This window comes from Phaseolus vulgaris, chromosome 2 (assembly GCF_000499845.2).
Source record: "Phaseolus vulgaris cultivar G19833 chromosome 2, P. vulgaris v2.0, whole genome shotgun sequence".
NCBI classification, from domain to species: domain Eukaryota; kingdom Viridiplantae; phylum Streptophyta; class Magnoliopsida; order Fabales; family Fabaceae; genus Phaseolus; species Phaseolus vulgaris.
Window position 1 is genome coordinate 879,020 of NC_023758.2, and position 22,988 is coordinate 902,007.

A 22,988-nucleotide genomic window follows, 5' to 3' on the forward strand; every position below is an offset into this window, starting at 1 on the left:
TTTGATTTCTCTTTTAAAAATATAACTAATTTAAAAAATAATAATTTCTATTTTTTCTAAAGTAAAATATATAATTTTAAAATATATATTTATATGTATATATATATATATATTAATTGTTTAGTTTCTTAATTTCCTTAAAAATATTCTGAAAGTAAGAAAACCAACACTCGAAAGAAACACCTCTACCGAACATATCCTGAGAAAATATAAAATATATTATATATTATAATTATACTTTGCCTTACATGTATGTCTATCAAAGAAAATAATTTTAGAATGTTCAAAGAAATTCTACAAAGATTTAAATATTTAAATAAGAAAATAATAAATTTTAAATATAAAATAAAACGATTATATACCAAACCCCTAACTTAAAAAAAAACTTACATGTTAACATTTATAAACTATAAGTGATATAATTACAATAAATAAATGATACTATAAGTTAACAGTATAAAAGTCATACGAATTATATTTTTTTATCAATTAATAATTTAAATTTTTTACACTAATATTATTCTGATTAAACTCAAATTTGATAACAATTAACGTTTCTGGCAAAAAAAAACACTCAATTAAAGTTTATAAATAACTTAACAATATGAATTAGCCACAATATTTAATTGTCTTAAATTTATTAATCAAAAGAGTCAATCCCTTGGGTCTGGAAGTCAATAACTCTATTTATAATGGTTAACATATAATTTATTATTTTACAAATAAAAAAACAATCAATAGTTTCAGCCTATTAATATTACAATTTTGTCTGTGTTATTTAGTTTATTTTTGAATTGATGAGATGTTGATAGTTTTTAATATTTAGTCGTGATTGAATTGTTAAATTATTTATTTATTGCATGTTTGATAAAGATTTTATTTTTGTCAATTGTACATCAAATTTAATCTAAATAAAAAATATGTATTTATTTTACTATTGGCACCACTGAATTACTTTTTAAACTGCTGACCAAGGTGAAAAGATAAAAATATACTTCTAGTATTTACTTAAAAATACCTCTAAATACAGGTTTTCATTAAATTTAACTGAACAGGGCATCGTCTTTCTGTTTTTTGTTTTTTCAAAATAAAATAAAATAATTTAAATTTACTTTACCATAAATAATTTATCCAATATTTTTTTGAGAAATTTAAAATAATTTTTATGTAACTAACATATTTTAATTACTTATAAAAAATATTTAAATAATCAACTTTGATTGTTTAAAATTAGTGTTTAAAAATAATTTTAGACAAATAGTTATATACTTCTTAACAGTTATTATAAATTATTTAATACTTTATTTGTCAAGAATAAACTTTAGACAATATCATATTTAATATATATAAAATATATAATAATTATACTACAGTTTTCTTATAAAAATGGTCAAATGTTGTGTATAAATTTATCTCTACATACAAATATTATTTCAAAATAAGTATGTTCACCATATCTAAATCAATTATTATTATAAATAAGTATTAGTACTCGATTAAATAATGTGATAAAGAGAACTTTTGAATATATATTTTTTTATTTTAGATGTTTTATTATAAATAGAACATGTTCTAAACTGTTATCTACGTTATTAATATTCATTTATTATTTAAATTATTTATATTCTAATTATAAGTTATACATGGAGGATTTACTGATGAAAAATAATGACACTGAAAATATTTTTTTTTTCTATAGTTCAAGTTTATAATTTATTTATAAATATAATGATTGACTTCAAGTTATATATATATATATATATATATATATATATATATATTATAATTATAAAAATAAGACAACTTAAAATATCATTATTACTTATAATATTTATATCTTGTTACTTATGTATACACTATTTTTAAAAAAATTAACTTATAAATTATGTGTAAAAACCTTAATATGCAAATATAAAAATTTAGTTATATAACAAGATTGAATAATATATAAGATAATTATGATTTTTTTATTTTTTTATAAATTATATTTAACACCTTAAACCAATTACATATTTTAATTATATTTAACAAAACTATTTGATTAATAGTAGTGTGGTTCTTTATAGTTCTCTCTTTTTAATGAAGTATGGAGCTCATCTTAATATACAATATTGCAACAGGTCTAATTCAACAAAGTATTATTTGTTTAAATATTTCAATAAATTCATAAATTAAAATAAGTGTTGTTTCTATAAACTTTACATAAACACTCATATTAGTGTTATTTCTATAAACTTTACATAAACATTCGTGGTTAATGAAATAAAAAATACTATGAATATTATCTAAATATAATTATCTAAGTCACTTTGGGATTTTTTTTTATTTTTATATTAATAATTTTTGTTTGTTTTGATATTGATAGTATATGACTTGCTATTCAAATATTAACATTTCATCTCATATGTCAACGGTAAGTTTTGTTTAAAGATGATGATAAAATCGATGTCCTCCGCAACAATTACCAACATATGAACACAATGTGTTTAGCTTGGTTTTAGGATAATAAAATCTATGATAAACAAAAGAACTTCTATGTTGAATTTTCGATTGTTGATTAATAAGCAACTACATGTGGACGAAGACATCATGACAACAATATTTTCAAGAATAAAAGGATTTTCTTGATATGTCGTGGTATATGATATATATTTATTTGAAAAACTCAATCAGCTGTTATTGAAATTAAGATAATAGTTGTTTTAAAAATATAACTTTAAGCGAAATTGTTTCTTTCTTACTTTCTAAAGGAAAGACAACTCAGTTTACATTTTGTACACCGTTGTTAATAAATGAGGAATGAACTTGCAACATAGTTCAAAGAAGTCTTCGAGTTTGGCTTTTGATGAAAATCAATATGAATACAAGATAAAACACTAATGATAAATAAATTATGCTTTGAAGCATTTGATCAAACTTGACATATATTATGAAAGTTGTAAATCAAGACCATAGTTAAAAATGATTTGGCTAAAGTTTTTGTATTTGGAGGTGATTTTAGGCAAACTTTGTGTGTTGTCATCAATAAATTAATTTGAATTGTGGAAAAATTGCAAAGTTTTAAGACTTTCACAAAATACGAGATTAAATACTACGAAAACAAATGAAAGTGCAAGATATATCAAAGAATTTGTTGATTAGATTCTCAACATTCGAGATGGAGACTTGGACTTAAATGAAGATGGTGAAAGCAAAATTGACATACCACAAGATATTGTAGTTGAAAATAATGAATCACCTTTACTTTCATTGGTTGAGTTTGTTTATCCTTATTTTTTTTGCATAATATAATGTCTCATGGGATTTTTTTGTGATGAAACATTATTTTGCCCTACAACTTAATCTTGAGAACAAGGGAAAGAAAAAAATTATTTAAATTTAGAAAGAAATGAAGACGCAATTCAAGGTGAATAGTTGACATAAGGGTTTTTGAATGACATTAAATATTTAACGATTCTCAATCATGAACTTAAATTGAAAGTATGTGTATCTATAATACTTTTAGAAAATATTGATAAAGCAAATAGTCTTTCTAATGAAAAAGGTTTACAAATAAATTATTTGGAGAAAATGTTATTTTTACTACAATAATTAAAGGTAAAAATATTGGTGACAAATATGTATACCAAAAAATTAATATAAATAATTTAACTTTCCAAATAAATAAATTTTAAATATAATAAGTGATAGTTACTAAAAATGTTAACAAGCACAACTAAAACAAATGTTATTAATGAATATTAACATCGAACCAAAAATAAAATATTACATTTAGAATTAAATAAAAAAGAGTTGTTGATTTTGGTAACATACACAATGCACATATATTATTCTAGCATTTTTTTTCATAAGTACATATGTTAATATATAGAATTTTATGATGTTTTTTATTTACTTTATAATGTTATTATTATTATTATTATTATTATTATTATTATTATTATTATTATTATTATTATTATTATTATTCTAATTCAAATATGTTACATCAAATTAAATTAGCCTTTTTCCATGTGTTTTAAAATTTATTTTTATTAATAAATATTAATTTTTCTTTAAAAAAAATTGTGTGTCGCATATATTCAAATAACAGTTTATGTACATTTAGGATATAAAATCCGTAGAAATAGAAATAATCAAGTCAGAATGTAAATTATACCCGAATACCATTCATTTAAGCAAGATACATGAGTACTGATGGTTTAAAACTATCAATTTTCTTTCACATCTAAATCACAACTCTATAAATTATCATTTTATTATAATATTTTCTTTATATTTTTATTATTATTTTAATATAATATTTTATTATAAAAATAGTTGTAGATAACATATAGAGGTTCAGTTAAAAATAATAATTTATAGAGGTATAACTTAGATGTGAGAGAAAAGTAATAGTGTAAAAATATCATCCGATATCACTAGGAGAACAATAATTTATGATTTAATATTAAAAAGGTATGATTGGACATTATATTAAATAGTTTATAATATTTTCTATATAAGCACTCTTACCTGTTAATTCAGAAATGAAAAACTGCTGATAAGGATTCACGGAGCAGAAAAGGAATGCTGAGAGAGAAATAAAATAAAATATTAAATGGCAATAGAAAATTACACGTGGGTGAGTAGCAACATGACTACGTTACAGCTCCATATATTACGAGTCTGAGAGGGATAGAAACGGAGTTCCTAATAATTCCTAATGCAACTCTGCCCTCAATAGGTTAAGAACAACTACAACACATAACCGTGTATTTTTATTTTTATTTATTTTCAAAAACTAATAAAAGTCAAACAAACTTTCTCTCTATCTATACTTCTCTCTGTAATGACTTATTCGAGTCTTGGAAACAGAAAACAGAGTGTGACGACCAGGTAAAAGGAGTACGTAACACAATTACAATTAGTGATAGCCATTGTGTTTTGATTCCCCAAATTCGCAAACACCAATTTTCATTCTCTGAAGAAATTTGCACAGTTAAAGAGATGGAGGAGGCTGAGAAAGCGAAGTGGAAACCCCCGAGGCCGAAACGAATATGTTTCTCATTCGCAGCATACACCAGCACCCTCCTTAACCACCTAAAATCCTCAAACGTTGTAATCGACGAAGGACTCTCCGACCTAGAACTCCGAAACCTAGAATCCAAATTGAAATTCTCGTTCCCACCGGACCTTCGCGCGATCCTCCAACAAGGCCTTCCGATATCACAGGGCTTCCCCAATTGGCGTTCCTCTTCAACACAACAACTCCAAATTCTCCTCAACCTCCCCGCCTCCTTGATTCTACGTCGCGTCTCCAACACGCGCTTCTGGCACCCCTCGTGGGGCCCGCAGCCGCCCGACCCGACCCAGGTCCTTCGCCGGTTGTTAAATGATGCGCCGCGGCTCGTCCCGATTTACCGGCATTGCTATATTGCCTCCTCCCCTGACGCCGCCGGGAACCCCGTGTTCTACGTGGACGACAGCGGGGATGTCTGTTTGCTGAGCTTCGATGTGTCGGGGTTCTTCCGGGAGCTTCTGGCCCGGGAAATGGATGAGCCGGTGTGGGCGGCGACTGCGGCGAGGAGGGTGAGGTTCTGGTCGGAGCTGGCGGAGGCTAGGTGCGAGAGTTGGTGGTGGTGGGGCGGCGTGAAGGGGGAGCTCGGGGGGTGCTTGGATAGGATGGTGTGGAAATTGAGAGAGGGAGGGTGGACGGAGGAGGAGATACGCGAGATGACGACGGTGGAAGAGAAGAAGAAGAAGCACGAGTTGAAATTGAAGGACAAAGAGGCCATAGCGTGGCACGTGAGAGTGCTCTCCTTGGTTTTGCTGCGTGCGGGGTGGAGCAGGGAAGATGTTGTGTATTCGCTTGGGGTAGTTGGCGATGAAGAAAAATCCTGCCTCGAATTCCATCAAGAACCGTTAGATCAACGCAACGCCAACATCAACGGCTTCTAACCTCGTCACTTCTCATCCCTCACCACTATTAGTCAACCTGTCGCCTTCAACGACGCATTTTTTTCGCTTTTTTAATGTTTTTTTATTTAACATGTTCGGAGTATAATTAAAATTATATAATACATACAAAAACAAGTTAGATTCTACAACTATTTTTTTTGTAAACAAAAATTGATAGGCGATGAAATTGCAATTGCAAGACCTAGTTTTATTTCTCAGTTTATGTGGACTCAGTTTTATTTGACCTAAAAATAAGTTAAATTATTATTAAAGGAACTAACTAATCCCTCGTTTTGGTACCATAAAAAAAGGAACCGAATCATGCGAGTTTACATGGAACATGACAATTGAATTGACTCGCCTTATGCGGGAGATGTGCTTCTGTTTCAAGCTTCCTTCCTGGACCACAATTACGCAATACATATCTGGTATGCTATTTTTTGTGAACCCAAAAGCATTACGCATTTCTCAGTTCTGGCGGTTTTTTTTTTGTTCTTTACTTGCGTGATCATGAGATTTTTAAATTTTGATAAAAAAAATGAAGAGGGTGTAACAGATTGTCACGGGTGTAGCCGTGTAGAGAAAGGGTTATTGAGTTAGGACAATTGGGCACACTGAAAGTGGAATTGGGGAAAAACTCCTCTTTCTACTTGTTTCTGGAAAAGAGTTGGGCTGGGTGATTTCAGTGACACGAAAGAGGGCTTCACCACCGGCCAAAGAAAAATGCTCCGTGTTTTGGAATTACTAATCTCCACATTTTGGATCCTTAGCAAAATTTAAGCTTACCTACCTCAATAGCCTTCTTCACAAGTTGTACAAATTCTACATATTTCGACTTTTATTCAATGACAAGATCAAAGCATTTAAGCAACACTAGTAACTTTGTTAACTTTTAGATAGAACCCAAACCTCACTCACCTATTTTTGTGTAAAACAAGCCCCTTCTTTATTTATTTATTATTAAATTAAATGAACATTATTTATCATTTTCGTATATTAATGAATACACTCTGTTCCTGATTCTATACCCTTGATCTGCTACAAATGGTTGTGCAATCAAGGGTGCATCAAGCTAAACCACAAAGGTAATAGAGATGCTTACTCTTGGCCAACTAAGCTTCCTCTTCAAATCCATGGTCTGCATTCACTCTTCTTTCTTCAGAAATCAGCACATTTCTTTTCATCCAAACTCCCTTTTTCTTTCACTCTTTATGCTGCCTTTTACCCCTTCCACACACACAACGAAAAGGTTATAAGAAAAACTAACTTCATATTTTTTTTTATTAGAACAGAGGTTTTAAGAAAAGTGTTAATGATTTTTATAAGAAACTCTCATCTTTATTATAATAAAATGAGATATTTAAAGTCTTAATTAAAATTAAGAGTTGGATCTTAGTAGTAAAATTTAAACTTTTCGATTTTTTTTCTTAACAATAATATACAAAATTAAATTTTTAAGTTGTAAAATATTGAAGTGCAAATGAAATATTATAAGAGTGTGAAATTTTGTAAAATCTCCGTATTCCAAAAAAAAAAAACTTCAAAAAATAAGATATGAGTTGAAATATTGTTCTATTTGGAACAATAACCTTTGTGCCCCTTAATTCTGAACATGCATGGATAGATATATTACAAACAAAATGTGTCTCAAGGTGTTTCTAAAAGACTATAATCAATATATTTCAATTCATAATCGATTACAACTCCCGTATAATCTTTTAAATTCTTTATTATAATCGATTAGATTCACTCCTGTAATTATAAATATTTTATTGAAGTAATTTTTTTTGTTACATTTTATAAATTTTTTTAAGTATGGTTAAACATAAAGATATGCATCTGTCTACCATTAATAACAATTAAATCATTAAATTGTTATTAAATATATAATAATAAAGTTATTAATTCTTTATCAATAGTTTAAGGTATTAAACTTTGATTTAATATTAACATTTTATATTAAAATTAGCTTTATATTCACATTATTATTTTTATATTTTTATATTAGAAAAATATTAAAATAATCACTATTTATTATTATTACTAATAATTATAAATTACAACGTTTTTAAAAATACAAAAAAATTAAAATTTAAAAATAATTAATTATAACCTTAAATATTTTAAATACTTATGTTAATTTTATATTAGCATAATTTTAAAATCATTTTTTAACCGAATTAATTTTTTTAAATAAAATTATATGTATATATTAATAATATAAGAACAGTAAATAAATAAATATAAATTATAAAATTATTCATATTTATTAAACATTTAGATGAAATGTTATAATCATCCCCTTCAAGCATATTCTCCTTCAAGAATGGTTTCAAAATTTTCGAGCAATAACAATCAATACCAATTGTTATTTATAAATATTGTTCATAATTTTAATTAAAATTGTTGAAACTAAGAAGACGATTCGAACTACTCCTTGATCGGTTGGTAGGTCTGTTCCTCACTTCTTCCTTTTGGTTGTACTCCTACGCTTTCACTCTTCCATTTCTCCTCCTCGCTTGCTCCAGCCTCGAATGGTACCTGTAAAAGACACTTCGACACTCAAGTCAGACTTTGCACTCGACACTCAGTATTTAGTGCTAGATGATTGCGTACCTGATCATTTGGAATATGTGCTTATTTATATAATTATTGTGGATCATTTGTCGAATGGACCTAATAAAAATATATTAACAAATGTTGGGTCATTAATCAGCTGCATGTGGATCATGTCGGTCGATCTGGACCGATGTAGTATCGGGTGCCAACTCTCTCACCCTAGAAGCCGAACTCCCCTGCTGCACTACCATCAGGTGTTTATTCTTTGAACTGAAATTTATTGTAATCCAATTCGTGCGTGAGACTATATATTTATGAGTGATCCGATAATGGGTGACCTAATAAACTCATCAAACTCTCATTAGGATAGACTTTAAATGACTTTTATACCATAATAAGTGAACTTTAAACTTAACTTAACTTTATAAAATCAACTTATAAGATGAAATTTGTATTCACTTATATACTATGAAATGTTTCTATTAATAATTGATGTGGGATCTTCAACACCAATCTCTCTACTTTTGACTGCTTTCATCCTCTTTATTTTTGTTTTCTTTTATTACATTATCATCATCCTTGTTACCTTTGTACTCATTCTCTTCATTTTCCCCGTTGGTCAAATAATTCTCTCTTCATTATCTTGATCTTCTTTATGCTCAAGTTTTTCTTTATTATGACGAGGGTCCTTTCTCTCCTGATTGGAAACCCAATTGTTTGTTTTTGTAACTTCTCCAACATAATACAGCCTTTGCATCTCGAATTTATGTCAGATATTTTTTTATTTTCAAAATTGTTCATTTTCCTATACACCTGCTTAATATTTATAAGAAATATCATCGTGTCATTGATGGTGAACAACTAACTACGTAAGAACCCATTAAAGACAACAAAATAATAAAAAGAAGTAAAAAAAAATACTCAAACTTAATTAAAAAAAACACCTCAAAAAAACATATTTTTTTATGGAGCATAGTAAAAAATAATCTAGGTATTAAACATATGTTGTTTAACAACGCTATCAACTTCTAATTCAAATTATATGCACACAATAATGAAAACAGAAACATTTTGTTTGGGTAAAAAATAAAAAGAGAAACGTATTCGTATTTGTAGCTAAAGAAGTTCGATATGATGAAATAGTTCGTTTGTGTTTTTTTTTAAATAGTTTTATTTAATTAAATTAATCATATCTAATTTTATTTTTCTTGTATTTCTTTATCTAATTTAGTTATTTTAAAATAGACATTTTCTATTTATTGTAAGATACAAATTCTATCCATTTTCTAAATAAATACATTTTAAAATTATTTTTTTCAAAAATATTTATTTTAAATTTTTAAAAAAATAAAAAATATATAATTACGTATAATCAAATTATGGTACACATGCTTGGTCTAATGGTCAATATTAAAAGTTTATAAAATAAATAAATTAACAAAATCTTTCTTAAATTGAATTAAATCATTTTTTATTCTACCTATTTAATCTCTAACCTAAATAGATTTAGACTAAATTAGTATATAAACTTAAGTTATGGATTAATTATTTTTATAAAATACTAATAATATTTACTATTATTTTATTAAAATAATATATATATATATATATATGTATTATATATATTAATATATTCTTAATTTTTAAAAATATAAATTTTATTTTTTATTTAAAAAATAATCCATCGAATCGAACCCACTGAAGCAAAAGAAATTTATTAATTGGCGTTTGACACAATTCACGCAGATAACGCTTACGGGAACCAAGGTAACAAAATTGCAATTCCGTTGAAATTTAAAATAGGGGTGTTATTTGACCAAATTGCAATATTAATAGGGCGTTTCTTCGGCTTTACTGGATTATAATCCAAACCAAACGGCTTATATTAATTTAATTAAAACCATTTTTTCTCTAAACCATAATTAAGCTAATTACAGTAAATTCAATTTTAAGATTTATTTATTTTAATTCCAAATCATCTTAATCACTTGATAATATATTTTTGTTTTAAGTTTAGTGTCTAGACCTTTCATCTATCTTGGTTAATACGTTAATATACGTTAAACACATCATTTTTATCAAATCGAAGAGGAGTATCTAGTTTAAAATAATTGTTGATATAATTTGAAAAGAATATTATAAAATTTAATAAATTTATGCGGCTCAATTCCCTATTTAGCACCATTTACATCTTTATTTCTCTATCTAGCACCCTTTTGACTTTATTTCCCTATCTAGCATCCTTTTGTTTTTATTTCCCTATCTAGCACTCTTTTATTTTTTATTTCCCTATCTAGCACCATTTTAAAAATAAATAAATAAATAATAAATTATTATTTTTTTAATAATTTTAATTTTGAATGCATTAAAAAATAAATATTTTTAATGTTTAAAATAATTAGAAATATAATTAATGAATAAATAAATGAGTTTTTACAAAATAAAAATAAAAAAGTAATAAATTAAAAATGTTTACTTTAAAATTATTTTTTTTAAAAATGAAGAAAATAAAAAATTAAACTCTACAACAACATAAAAGTTGAATCTATAAACATAAATTAGTATTTATTTTTATTATTATTGATGATGTAATCATGTTAATTTCAAGTAAAAAATACAGGACATATTTATAAAAAAAACCAAAGTCAATTAGTATTAATTAATAGTGGACACATAAATAATATTGAAGTATTTACCTAAATGCAAAATTCTAAAAAAAACTAATACAAATGTTACATTTAATGCTTAAAAATGAGACAAAAAAATAAGTATAGAAAATAAAAACAGCAACAATAAAATAAAAACAAAAAATAGATATAAATAAAGAATGACAGAAAAAAAAAACAACTAAAAACATAAAAGATATAAAATAAAGGCAAAAAAAATAAGATAAAGATAAAAGATATAAAAAAAATTCAAACAAGATAAAGATAAGAGATATAAGGCAATATTAAATAAGTATATGTTGATCATAAAAAGGAAAATAAATAAAAGATGATCATTCATTTGATATTTTCATTAAATAGTTTGTGCAAAATGAAACATAATTAATGACGAAAATTGCACAATCCAGTAATTTTTTTTATAATTTTAATTTTGAATGCATTAAAAAAATATATTTTTAGTATTTAAAATAGTTAGAAATATAATTAATGAATAAAAACATAAATAAAAATAAATAAAGAATGCCAGAAAAAATAATAATAACTAGAAACATATTAAATGAATGATCATCTCTCATTTATTTTCCTTTTCATGATGAACATATACTTATTTAGTATCGTCTTATATCTCTTATATTTATCTTGTTTTGATTTATTTGATTTTTTTTTATATCTTTTATCTTTATCTTATTTTGTTTTTTCTTTATTTTATACCTTTTATGTTTTTAGTTATTATTATTTTTTCTGCAATCTTTATTTATTTATTTATGGTTTTTGTTTTTATTTTATTGTTGTTGTTTTTATTTTCTAGACTTATTTATTTTTGCATTTTTTTTCTTCTCATTTTTAAGCATTAAGTGTAACATTTGTATTAGTTTTTTTTAGAATTTTGCATTTAGGTAAATACTTCAATATTATTTATGTGTCCACTATTAATTAATACTAATTGACATTGTTTTTTTTTTTATAAATATGTCCTGTATTTTTTACTTTGAAATTAACATGATTACATCATCAATAATAATAAAAATAAATACTAATTTATGTTTATAGATTTAACTTTTATGTTGTTGTAGAGTTTAATTTTTTATTTTCTTCATTTAAAAAAAAATTATTTTAAAGTAAACATTTTTAATTTATTACTTTTTTATTTTTATTTTGTAAAAACTTATTTATTTATTCATTAATTATATTTCTAATTATTTTAAACATTAAAAATATTTATTTTTTAATGCATTCAAAATTAAAATTATTAAAAAAATAATAATTTATTATTTATTTATTTATTTTTAAAATGGTGCTAGATAGGGAAATAAAAAATAAAAAAGTGCTAGATAGGAAAATAAAAACAAAAGGATGCTAGATAGGGAAATAAAAACAAAAAGGTGCTAGATAGGAAAATAAAGATGTAAATGATGCTAGATAGGAAATTGAGCCAATTTATACCTGGGACAGTCTTTACTGAATCAACGCATGAACATTAACTCGTATAAGAATTTAAAACAGACACATTTGTATAGCAAATATAATATAATTATATTACTAGTTTACATAAAAATAAATAAATAAAATTATTAACCATTTTTAAAAATTTCACTTGTATTACGTGGAAGGTAAAACGACGTCGTCGAAAAGAAGAGTTAGGTCCAGGGTACCCTATCCGAATTGCAATTCAAAGTGTGGGATCGTATAGTAAGTCACTTACACTCAACACACTCTCTACCGTTCGATTATCCACGGAGTTTGGAAAGGAAAACCTTTCTTTATGCTTATCTTCAAGAGGAAAACCCCAGAGATCAAATCAAATAGTCAAAATAAAAATTAGGTCATTTTTCTCTTTCTCTATCATTTTCTCACTATTCACGAAACCGACAAGAAGGAAATAGTAGGTGGGAGTAATCCATCCCAAAACCCTCATCGATCCAATGACCTCTAAGCTAATTGCTTCCAATCTCCGCCACCACCTCACAAAATCAGCCAAAAGCCTCCGCCGCCAGCTTCTCTCCACCTCCACGGCGGTGGAGGCCGCGGTGCCGGAACACGATGGGAACAGCTCCTCGGGAACGACGATGAAGGGCGTTCGAATCTCCGGAAGACCCCTCTATCTGGACGTTCAGGCAACATCTCCGATGGACCCGCGTGTAGTGGACGCGATGCTGCCTTTCTATCTCTCTCGTTTCGGAAACCCTCACTCTCGCACCCACTTCTACGGCTGGGAATCCGACGAGGCCGTGGAAAACGCGCGCGCTCAGGTCGCGTCCCTCATCGGCGCGTCCCCCAAGGAGATAGTCTTCACCTCCGGTGCCACAGAGTCCAACAACATCTCCGTCAAGGGCGTCATGCATTTCTACAAGGACAAGAAGCGGCATGTGATAACCACGCAGACGGAGCACAAGTGCGTGCTCGATTCCTGCCGCCACCTGCAGCAGGAAGGTTTCGATGTCACCTATCTTCCTGTTGAGTCTGACGGGTTGATTGATTTGGAGAAGCTTAGGGCTGCGATTAGGCCCGATACGGGTCTCGTTTCGGTGATGGCGGTGAACAATGAAATTGGAGTGGTTCAGCCGATGGTGGAAATTGGGAGGATTTGCAAGGAGTTTAATGTGCCGTTTCACACTGATGCGGCTCAGGCGTTGGGGAAGATTCCGATTGATGTGGAGAAATGGAATGTGAGTTTGATGTCGTTGAGTGGGCATAAGGTTTATGGGCCTAAGGGAGTTGGGGCTTTGTATCTACGTCGGAGGCCAAGGATTCGGGTTGAGCCTCAGATGAATGGGGGTGGCCAAGAGAGGGGGATTCGGAGTGGTACTGTTCCCACTCCTTTGGTTGTGGGAATGGGTGCGGCGTGCGAGGTGGCTAAAAACGAGATGGAGTATGATGAGAAGAGGATTTGTAGTTTACAGCAAAGACTCCTTAATGGGATTAGAGAGAAGCTTGATGGGGTGGTGGTGAATGGGAGCATGGAGAGGCGCTATGCGGGGAATTTAAATTTGTCGTTTGCGTATGTTGAAGGGGAGAGTTTGCTAATGGGGTTGAAGGAGGTAGCTGTGTCCAGTGGCAGTGCCTGCACTAGTGCTAGCCTGGAGCCTTCGTATGTTTTGAGGGCGTTGGGAGTGGAGGAGGACATGGCTCACACTTCTATTAGGTTTGGAATTGGGAGGTTCACTACTGAGGCTGAAATTGACAGAGCAGTGAAGCTCACTGTTCAGCAGGTGGAGAAGTTGAGGGAAATGAGTCCGCTTTATGAAATGGTCAAGGAAGGGATTAACATCAAGGATATTCAATGGGCACAGCACTGATCATTAAGCTTTCCAATTGCTTTTCAGTGCAGGTGATGGGGAAGGAATAGTGATTGGACTCCAAGTCTAGCTGTCACAGTTGCAATTGCCGGTTTTCAGAAATTTCTTATTATTTAGCTATATACTGTATGTCGAGGTTACATTGCAATTAAAAGTTTACCCTGGTGGAGCTATTTATACACCATTATTTTCAATTATTTGTAGTTTAGCCTGTCACTGGTGTTTATGAGGAGGAAAACATGTATTGGTACTGCCTGGACTAACCCCAATGTCGGCGTAACTATGGTTTCAGATGATCACATGAACTTCTCCAACTCTTCCTAGCTTTCCCCTTCCCAAGCTTAAGGATTACCTGTCAAGCTTAGCAGTATCTATGTTCTTGGATGGTGGAATAGGAGAAGCAAGAGCAGGTACCATATTTTTTGTTTTGTTTTGTGGTAGTTTGTATTAAACTCGTCTAGTATCGAGGCACAGCCTCTTTCGTTATATCTAGCATTACCTTGGTGATGTCAATAAAGGTTGGTCCAATTGGGCTCATATCCTTTCTACTCTTCAAAATTGAATATACATTGTTCACTCACAATTTAATAAGTGCATTCATTGAAATAATTAAAGATTCTTCTACTTAAGAGGTGCAAACATTACAAGAATAATCACTGCACTCCAACCCCCTTAAGAAAGGATGACCTGAAGATGCACAAAGCTTTAATTACTATATGAAGTCAAATGTTCACTACTTTACCCATTCAACAGAAAAAGCTTGAGATTAGAACTGGTGACTAACTAGAGGGTATTGAAATGGGAGGGCACAGAGAGGCGGTGAAAACATAGAAGGGAGTTGGAGGTGTTCAAAGTCTGGGTATAAATGGGTCTCATCTTTGGAATGTTTGTATAAAATCCAACCTAACCCATCAAACCCTCTGATGCTTGGATTGAATATAGGGTTTAGTGTTGAACCTGGTTAATTAATATGGCATATTTGAAATTTTAATTTTTTATTTATATATATTTAGTGTCTTCTCACTTGCACAGGTTGATAGTTTCTTCTGTGACAATTTTTCTTTCGTTCATTTTTTTTTTTTTTGTCCATCTTTTACTCTATGTCCCGTGTTTTCTTGTGTTTATTAGTTAGTAGTAGTATTTTGTACACTGGCCATTCATTCTTCCGTTCTCATTTACAAGTTTCAGATTAGAATTGATGTTCGTTCATTTTAATAAGTTTCAATTCATAACATATTTTGTATTAATTATTTCAAAATTATTATACTTAATAGGAGTTAGAGAGTGACTAACATTTAGGGGAAAGAGACAAAAGTATTGATGACAGATTATTTTTGACAAAAGAAATATAAATTTAGAACTATTTTATTGTTATAAATTAAATTAACCATTTTTCTTCATCTTAAGAATTAGGTAATTCTTTGCACGTGAAAATGAAATTAGGTAGGGAGTGCCTTCATTCAATCAGTATTTATTGTTTAAAAATATTTTATAATGGTATATAAAAGGGTTTATTTAGTTCTTGAAGTATAAGAAGGGTTTATATTTTGTATGCTTTTTTATTTTAATATCCGATTTAAAAGTTATATTTATATCTTTGTGTGGTCAATCTAGTATTTTATCCAATTTAAGAAGATATATTTGTAGCTATGTCTGGTCAGTCTAGTATTTTATCTATGAGTTCGGACGATACTTATAAATAGTGATCTATTTGCTATTCTTAATTCTTGAAAACAATGACTTGAATAAACTCAAATAAAAAGAGTCATATATGGTATAACTATTTGAAATAAAAAAGAAAAAAAATGCATGTACAATTTAACTATTTAGAAGTCACATATAAATGTAATTTGAAGACAATAAAAAGTTCTCTCTTTAAGGTTTTAAAATATTCCTTTTAAATCTAACCCAAATCAATTCTCTATTGAATTATTTTTTTATTCAAATTTAATAGAAAAAATAAATTAGACCCAATCAAATTATTTTGATTAGTTTGGTTTACAAATATGATATAAACTGCTCTTTAGTCAACCCACGAACACTCTGGATGGAGTGTGATGAAATGTGAGAAATTAATCGATATAGGCGTTTTTGTTTAACGCCAGATGAAGTTAAACGAGCTTGTGTTTTACCTTCAATTTAAAGTTAATTGAGAACTCTTCATTTTCCGCGCATTGAACATGAGTTTGAAGTTTCAAACGTCTAACTAAAACAAAAAAAATAGAAGAGGAAAAATAAGATTATTTTAAAAAATTTACCTTAACCGGAATTGAAAAAGAGAGAGGAGTATATTTAGTAAATAGGAAGATATTAATAGTAACTGCCCTGCTCTTTTGTTTTAGGGACGTGATTCACGTCCCTACAATGGGTTATCTTCTTTAGGGCCTGTAGGTTGCAGTTATGCCTCCATTTCACTTGGATCTACATGTTACAATTGAGGCTGTTTCTTCCTTCACCTCTATAGGTTTTTCTGCCACCCCTTACAGAACGTGAAATACCTTTTTATCCTTATTGTGTCACCCTAATAGAGTAGCTTCATTATGTAATCTGGACATGACATGCATATGAAAAAGGATTTTTGAATCGAAAATTAATCATGGATCTGAAAAAAAGAGTTTCGGATTATATAATGTGGAAGCTAAATACAAATTTGAAAAAAAACTTATGTCTGAAATATTACATAGGAATATTTTTTTTTTTAAAAAAAAAACTATGAAGGTAAGAGAAGAATATATGGAGGTGCAGGAAGAAGTTGCCTTACAATTGAACCAAGATTACTCCCGCATCTATGCACGTTTTGTTGAGTTCAACATATTTCTTGGGCCATATCTCATTCATTTCGGAGGTTTTTCAGTTCGGCTCCTACTATTTACACTCCCCTTAATTTCTACTTCATTCCCCCTTCCCTAAATCCTATTCCTTAAGGTCCACTTTGGTTGTACTCTCAATCCTTTATACCTGTTTTTGTCTTTTTCTACTCAATATTCAAATATTATCTTAATTTTGTTTTACTGAAATTATATTAAATTCAATTGTTCATAAGAAAATTGAAATATATTTTATTATTATTTTCATTCCAAAAAATACCTTTCAAATATAATTCTAAAAAGTAATTTTGAGATAGTTCCCAAAAGTTACCTTTAAGGATAGTTTCATAAAGTATTTTTCGGAACTGTTCTAATGATGGATTTTTATTCATTTTTCAAGAAACAGAAAGTAGCTTTAGGACGAGTCAATTGGTTTGTATAACTTCAATGCTGATAAAGTTGGGACGTGGTTGTTCATACCCAACTTTCAAAAGATAAAAAAAAAAAAGGTGATAAAGGGAAAACACGTGAAAACTAGAAAAAGAGTTTATAATAAATGGAACTATTTCGGAAAAAAGGAAATTAAAGTTAAAAGATATAAAATTTGACATACAAAAGAAGGAAAGGGGAAGTGAACTTAACAAATATGAGAGTGTAAATAGCTATACCCTATTTGTTACATTCTAAATGGCCTATCTATAAGGAAGGAGGGGTAGTGGAAGAAATATGAATGAGAAATACTGCAAGAAAAGATGCAGGGTGATGTATAAGAGGTAGATGAAGATTTAGGTAGATTTTTTGTCTTAAGTTGTGATGAGTGTGGTTAAAGTGAATGGTAAGAACTTGTAAGGTGGCGAAACCAAAATAATAGAGGCAAGTCATGTGATTGTTGAAAATGCATTTGGGTAAATGCCAAAAACGATGTGGGATAATTTGTGGTGAATAAATCCTGACAAAGGTTATAGATAGAATAATAATAAAAAGAATGTGGTGCTTTATCACTTACCGCAGCAGCTGCTCCATCAGCATCAGATGGGAACTAAAGTGTTACTGGTGTATGCAGTACATTTTATTTGTCCACGCCACAGGGATGGGCCATCTTCAAAACCGTGTTGCTGATATTTACAGCACAAAAAACTTGAGAGAAAGAGGCGTGTATATATCATGTCAAGTTTGTATATGTATGGGGGAATTGGAATCAGTATTCCTTTTCTCATCGTGGTCCCCAACCCTACCTTTTCAGTTGTCTCTGTCTTGACCTTTGCTTTCCACCAACATTCCCTTTAATCTTTTCAACTTTTTTATGCATACCATACCAAGCTTATGTTCATGGACTTCCTTGCTTAATTCCCTTTCCTTCAACTCTCCAACCACAAAACCTTCTGTTCTAACAAATGTTGGTAAATGTTTTGTTGTTAAGTAAACATTTCTCTACATGCAATGAATGTAATAATTAAGTTAATCAGAGTTCTGATTTTGATACTAAAATTGGGTAGAAGGATTGAATTTGCAATCAACTACTGAACGAAAGATATGCTACAGGTGATGATGATGATGCTGCTTCATCATGATTTTGTCTTTCAATTAGACGTGTTGGTACTAAAATGAATTTCCCTGATTAAATTTAGCTTCTTTGGATCTGAGACTCAGACCCATTTACGGTTATACTTGGTATAACTTTTGGAAAGTTGCATAACCATTTAAATCGAGAAGAGGTCAATGCATGTTCTTCGTTTTCAACAAGTTATGCTCATGAAATAGAAAATAATAACTATGCGCATTGGGTTCAAATTTGCTTCACGACAAATGGGTTTTCGAAGGGTACTACTGTTGCATCTTATTTTTATGCTAACGCAGTCGCGCAAATCCATCAATCATCTATTCAATCCACAGTATGGAAACCATTATTGTAGTGACAGGATATATGTAAAAGAATAAAGTTTTTTTTGACATTCTAAAACCGTTTTTTGAAATAAATAATAATGTTTTCCAGATGTTAAGTGAATGAAATTAGTATCAAGTTATCATTTAGTCTCTTTTTTACCATAACTAGAGCGAGTCAATTCTCATTTTTATTTAATTTTAGAAGAATATTTTCTAGACATCAACGACAAGGACTCAAAATAAGTAGTACATAGAAAGAAGTTCATATAACACTCCACAAAGTTTGCTTTACTGAAAACAGCATCTGATCTGGTGCCTTCTAACTGTTGATACACCAATCAACATGTTCAAGATGGGATGGGTGTTACATCATGTGACTTCTTATTGTGTTGTCATTTTGAATAGAAATCACAGAGTAGGATTTCCTTCCAACTAACCATGTCCCTCTGTTCATGGACTCAGCAGTTTACCACCACTTTATGGAAAAACTACTGCCAATTTCTTAGGATACTAGAAAATTTTTAGCCCTCTATACCATTCTCTGCTTCCTTTCGGTGGCTAGTTATCAGTACCAATTATGATTTCACCACACAATATATACTGATTCTCGTCCAGTATAATTCACTCACTGTATCATCAAACGGTGGCAATGCATTCATAATACATCTTCATCATGTTCTACAAGCATAAGTGATGTCCAAAGTGCGACTTTGAACATGTTACATCACTGCTTATTTTAGTACTTATAGATATTCAGCAAAATTATAGTGTTTTTAATGGTATGCTGAGATGATGGACTAACTAGAATTGTAATATGCCTTATTGTTAATTTTATTTATTGGCTTACAAAATCATTATGTCATAAACTGCTTGAAATATATCTATACAAATTTACAGAATAGATTGATCACTGCAATTCAGGCGCGTGGCTCACAGCATATGAGAAATCTACTTGAAAGCAACTTAATACTCGCTCAGGACAAGTAGTGAACAATTAATGTCTGTTCACATTTTGGAATAATATTATAAGAAAAAGGAAATTTAAGAGTACAATCAGATGTTAGCTTGTCAATTTTTCTTTGTTACTTTCTCTGATTGAATGTGGCAGGGATTGGCTCCGTCTTTAGAGAGTGCTCCAGGATTGCTCAATAAAAAGAACATAAAGAGTAAGGCACTGTTCATGGTGCTGTTCTTTCAAAACTTCAAAAAGATTGATTATATTCTTTAATCTCACGTTATTGCAGGATTCTCAAGGGAAAACAAAATAAAATATCATTATAACTTGTGACCAAATTCTCTGTAATATATCTATACAAGTTAGTTACATGTCAGTTATATTACTGTCGTAAAATCACTTTTCTCATTTGTGCATCTCCAATAACATCTCGTATTACTTGGGAAGTTTACCAACATGTTGGCCATGTTAACATTTATGTTATTCCATGCATATATATCTTACAGAAAAATAAAAGAAATCAAAACAGAGAAGACGTCACTCCAATCTCCGTGTCCATCTAACTATCACCCCAGAAATGAACAAAAGAAGCAGTCATTTTAAAAGCTGCTCTAAGCAAGTTAGCACTCATTTTAAGTTTTTAGTTCGCAGAATCTGCTTTAGAGAAGCAGAAGTGCTAAATCAACTCGCAAACTGCGATTTACACAGCACCCGCAAATGATACAACTAAACATTTTCTGCAAAGAAATGGGGACAATTTACTATAGCAAAATAAAAACATGCCTCAGAGAGAGGTCATTGAGAGGTAAGAACAATAAAGACTAAAAAAACCAAAAGAATTACTTAGAAATGTATATTCATATACAAAATTGGCAAATTAGTTGCTGTCATCCTTGATTATCTAACAACTAAATTGTGGAACAATTGGAATCAGGGGTTGAAAATACGGTTCCCACATTTGCACTTCCAACTCATGGGCTTGTAGTTGGACCCACCTTCTCCCGTTGTAAAAGCAATAGTTGACAGAGTTGAAGAGTTGATCCTCCCGTTCTGCGCTTGGGGATTTGTAGGTACCTGAATGGCCTCACAGTGTCCACAAGACCTGCACCTTCTCTCGCATCTTGGTGGCCTTGAGCCTATCTGTGCCCTCACCACTGTTTTCTCATCATGCACTGTCTACACAAATCACCATAATTTCTCATCAAGTTAAGGTTTGTGATCAGTAAACAATCACTCATGTTAATAATTAGCAGGGAGTGAAGAGCCTCTTTAAAAGTAAGCTGGCTGTACCTGATAAAATCCATTCTGTTTGGGAGTCTTTCTACCTGTTAGAACAAAGAGAAGAGAATTGTTAGTTGCAGTTGGTATTGGTGTCCATTTGGAAGCTTGGAAAACCTCTAACACATGTATGTACCTTCAGTAACAAGTCCCAGATGGGTCCAACTTGAAATTATGAGAAAGCAGAGAGAAATGGTAATAAGAGTGAGTCTTTGGCCACAAATAACATGGTGATTATCAAGTGTCATTGTGGTGTGGAAAGAGCACAGAGTGAAGAGAGGTGATGAAGAAAGAGAAATTGAGAAATGAAAGGACGGATAGTATAATATAGGATAGGATGAAGCAAAGAGCACAAAGTGAATGACAGGGTAGAAGGAGGTAGGAATAAATATATTGCTAAAAAGAACTTTTCATGTTGAAGTGATGGAACATAGAAGGACAAATGAGAAAAATACAGAGGGGCAAGAAAAGGAGGAGCCCCGAAAAGGGAAACACCTCTCCTTTGGTCGACGAGCCTCTGTCAAAACAAGAAACCAAAGATTGTATAATAATTGCTGCAACTGCAAGGGAGAAAGCATAGACATTACATTACAATTACATCCCTGACTGAGAACTGAGAACCCCAAATACATGATAGTAGATAAGACAAGTAGAATATATAAACAGAAAAAGGCCACCAATTTTCACCAGATGTGAGGGAAAATCTCCCACTAAAGGACATGCATTTACAGCTGTAGATTTTTGTTCTTTATTCATTTATTTTACACATGCTTGCATGCATGTATGTGTAAACTGCTTTTAATTCCTAACTTTGATTTTATTTGTTTTGTTTTTTGGTTTGAGGTGTAGCATTGGTTTTGTAGTATATGTCAGCAGAGTAGTCCCACCATAGAATACATATAAAACGGCCTCTCTCTTTCTGTCTGAGTGTGGGAAAGAGAAAGAACATAATCTCTCTCTGGCTTCAACATTATGGTATTATCTTTTTACTCTATCATTATGCAATCACAATAAGATCCTGGCAATCATTCTTCTTTTTCTCTGGTTGGGGTTCGGTAAATCTGATGGAATGATTCAGAACATGCATTCCTTCTGCTGTCTTTCATACTCACACTGCTAAGCTAGCGACTAAATAACCAGCCTTCAGCCGCATACCAATGCTTACATAATAACATCTTTCCCACGCTTGCATCTCTTGTCGTTTTATCCATTCTTCTTGTCGCTCATAACACGCTAACCACACACATGCCCAATAATTCAGGTATAAACCTCACCAAAATCAGACTCGTTAATCTATCCTAATTAACTTCCACTTGCTATGTCCATTTAGATTAAAGCATAGAAACTATAACTTTTTACTTCTGGTAGATGTGGTATAATATGTAAAGAAAGGTTTCTTTCTCTGGAACTTATTCCAACACGTTATTAATCGCAGAACGTTGATTGTAGTACATATTGACAAATTTGGGCTTTCTAAACTTCAAACCTTTTTTTCTTGTTTGTGAAAAGATAACATGGCCCAATTTGTTGTACCATGAATGATTCTCCACTCCTACTGTGTAGTCCAATCAAATGTTAAAGGCTGAGCCAACCCACTTTCTGT

At 30.4% G+C, this 22,988-nt stretch overlaps 3 protein-coding genes across 3 annotated transcripts; 2 read left to right on the forward strand and 1 right to left on the reverse strand.

Annotated features, from left to right (window-relative positions):
• Positions 1 to 4,620: 4,620 nt before the first annotated feature.
• LOC137810007 (uncharacterized) lies at positions 4,621 to 6,158 on the forward strand. Its single transcript, XM_068611108.1, has one exon. It carries the CDS (start codon positions 4,990 to 4,992, stop codon positions 5,938 to 5,940), a length of 951 nt encoding a protein of 316 aa, XP_068467209.1. The 5' UTR covers positions 4,621 to 4,989; the 3' UTR covers positions 5,941 to 6,158.
• Positions 6,159 to 12,841: 6,683 nt separating this feature from the next.
• On the forward strand, positions 12,842 to 14,998 carry LOC137810013 (cysteine desulfurase, mitochondrial). Its single transcript, XM_068611119.1, has one exon. The coding sequence runs from the start codon at positions 13,088 to 13,090 to the stop codon at positions 14,459 to 14,461; it is 1,374 nt and encodes a 457-aa protein (XP_068467220.1). The 5' UTR covers positions 12,842 to 13,087; the 3' UTR covers positions 14,462 to 14,998.
• Positions 14,999 to 20,929: 5,931 nt separating this feature from the next.
• Positions 20,930 to 22,019, reverse strand: LOC137810008 (EPIDERMAL PATTERNING FACTOR-like protein 2). Its single transcript, XM_068611109.1, has 3 exons — positions 21,522 to 22,019; positions 21,398 to 21,432; positions 20,930 to 21,283 (listed from the first exon to the last, which is right to left on the reverse strand). Exons 1-3 carry the CDS (start codon positions 21,631 to 21,633, stop codon positions 21,038 to 21,040), a joined length of 393 nt encoding a protein of 130 aa, XP_068467210.1. The 5' UTR covers positions 21,634 to 22,019; the 3' UTR covers positions 20,930 to 21,037.
• Positions 22,020 to 22,988: the final 969 nt, after the last annotated feature.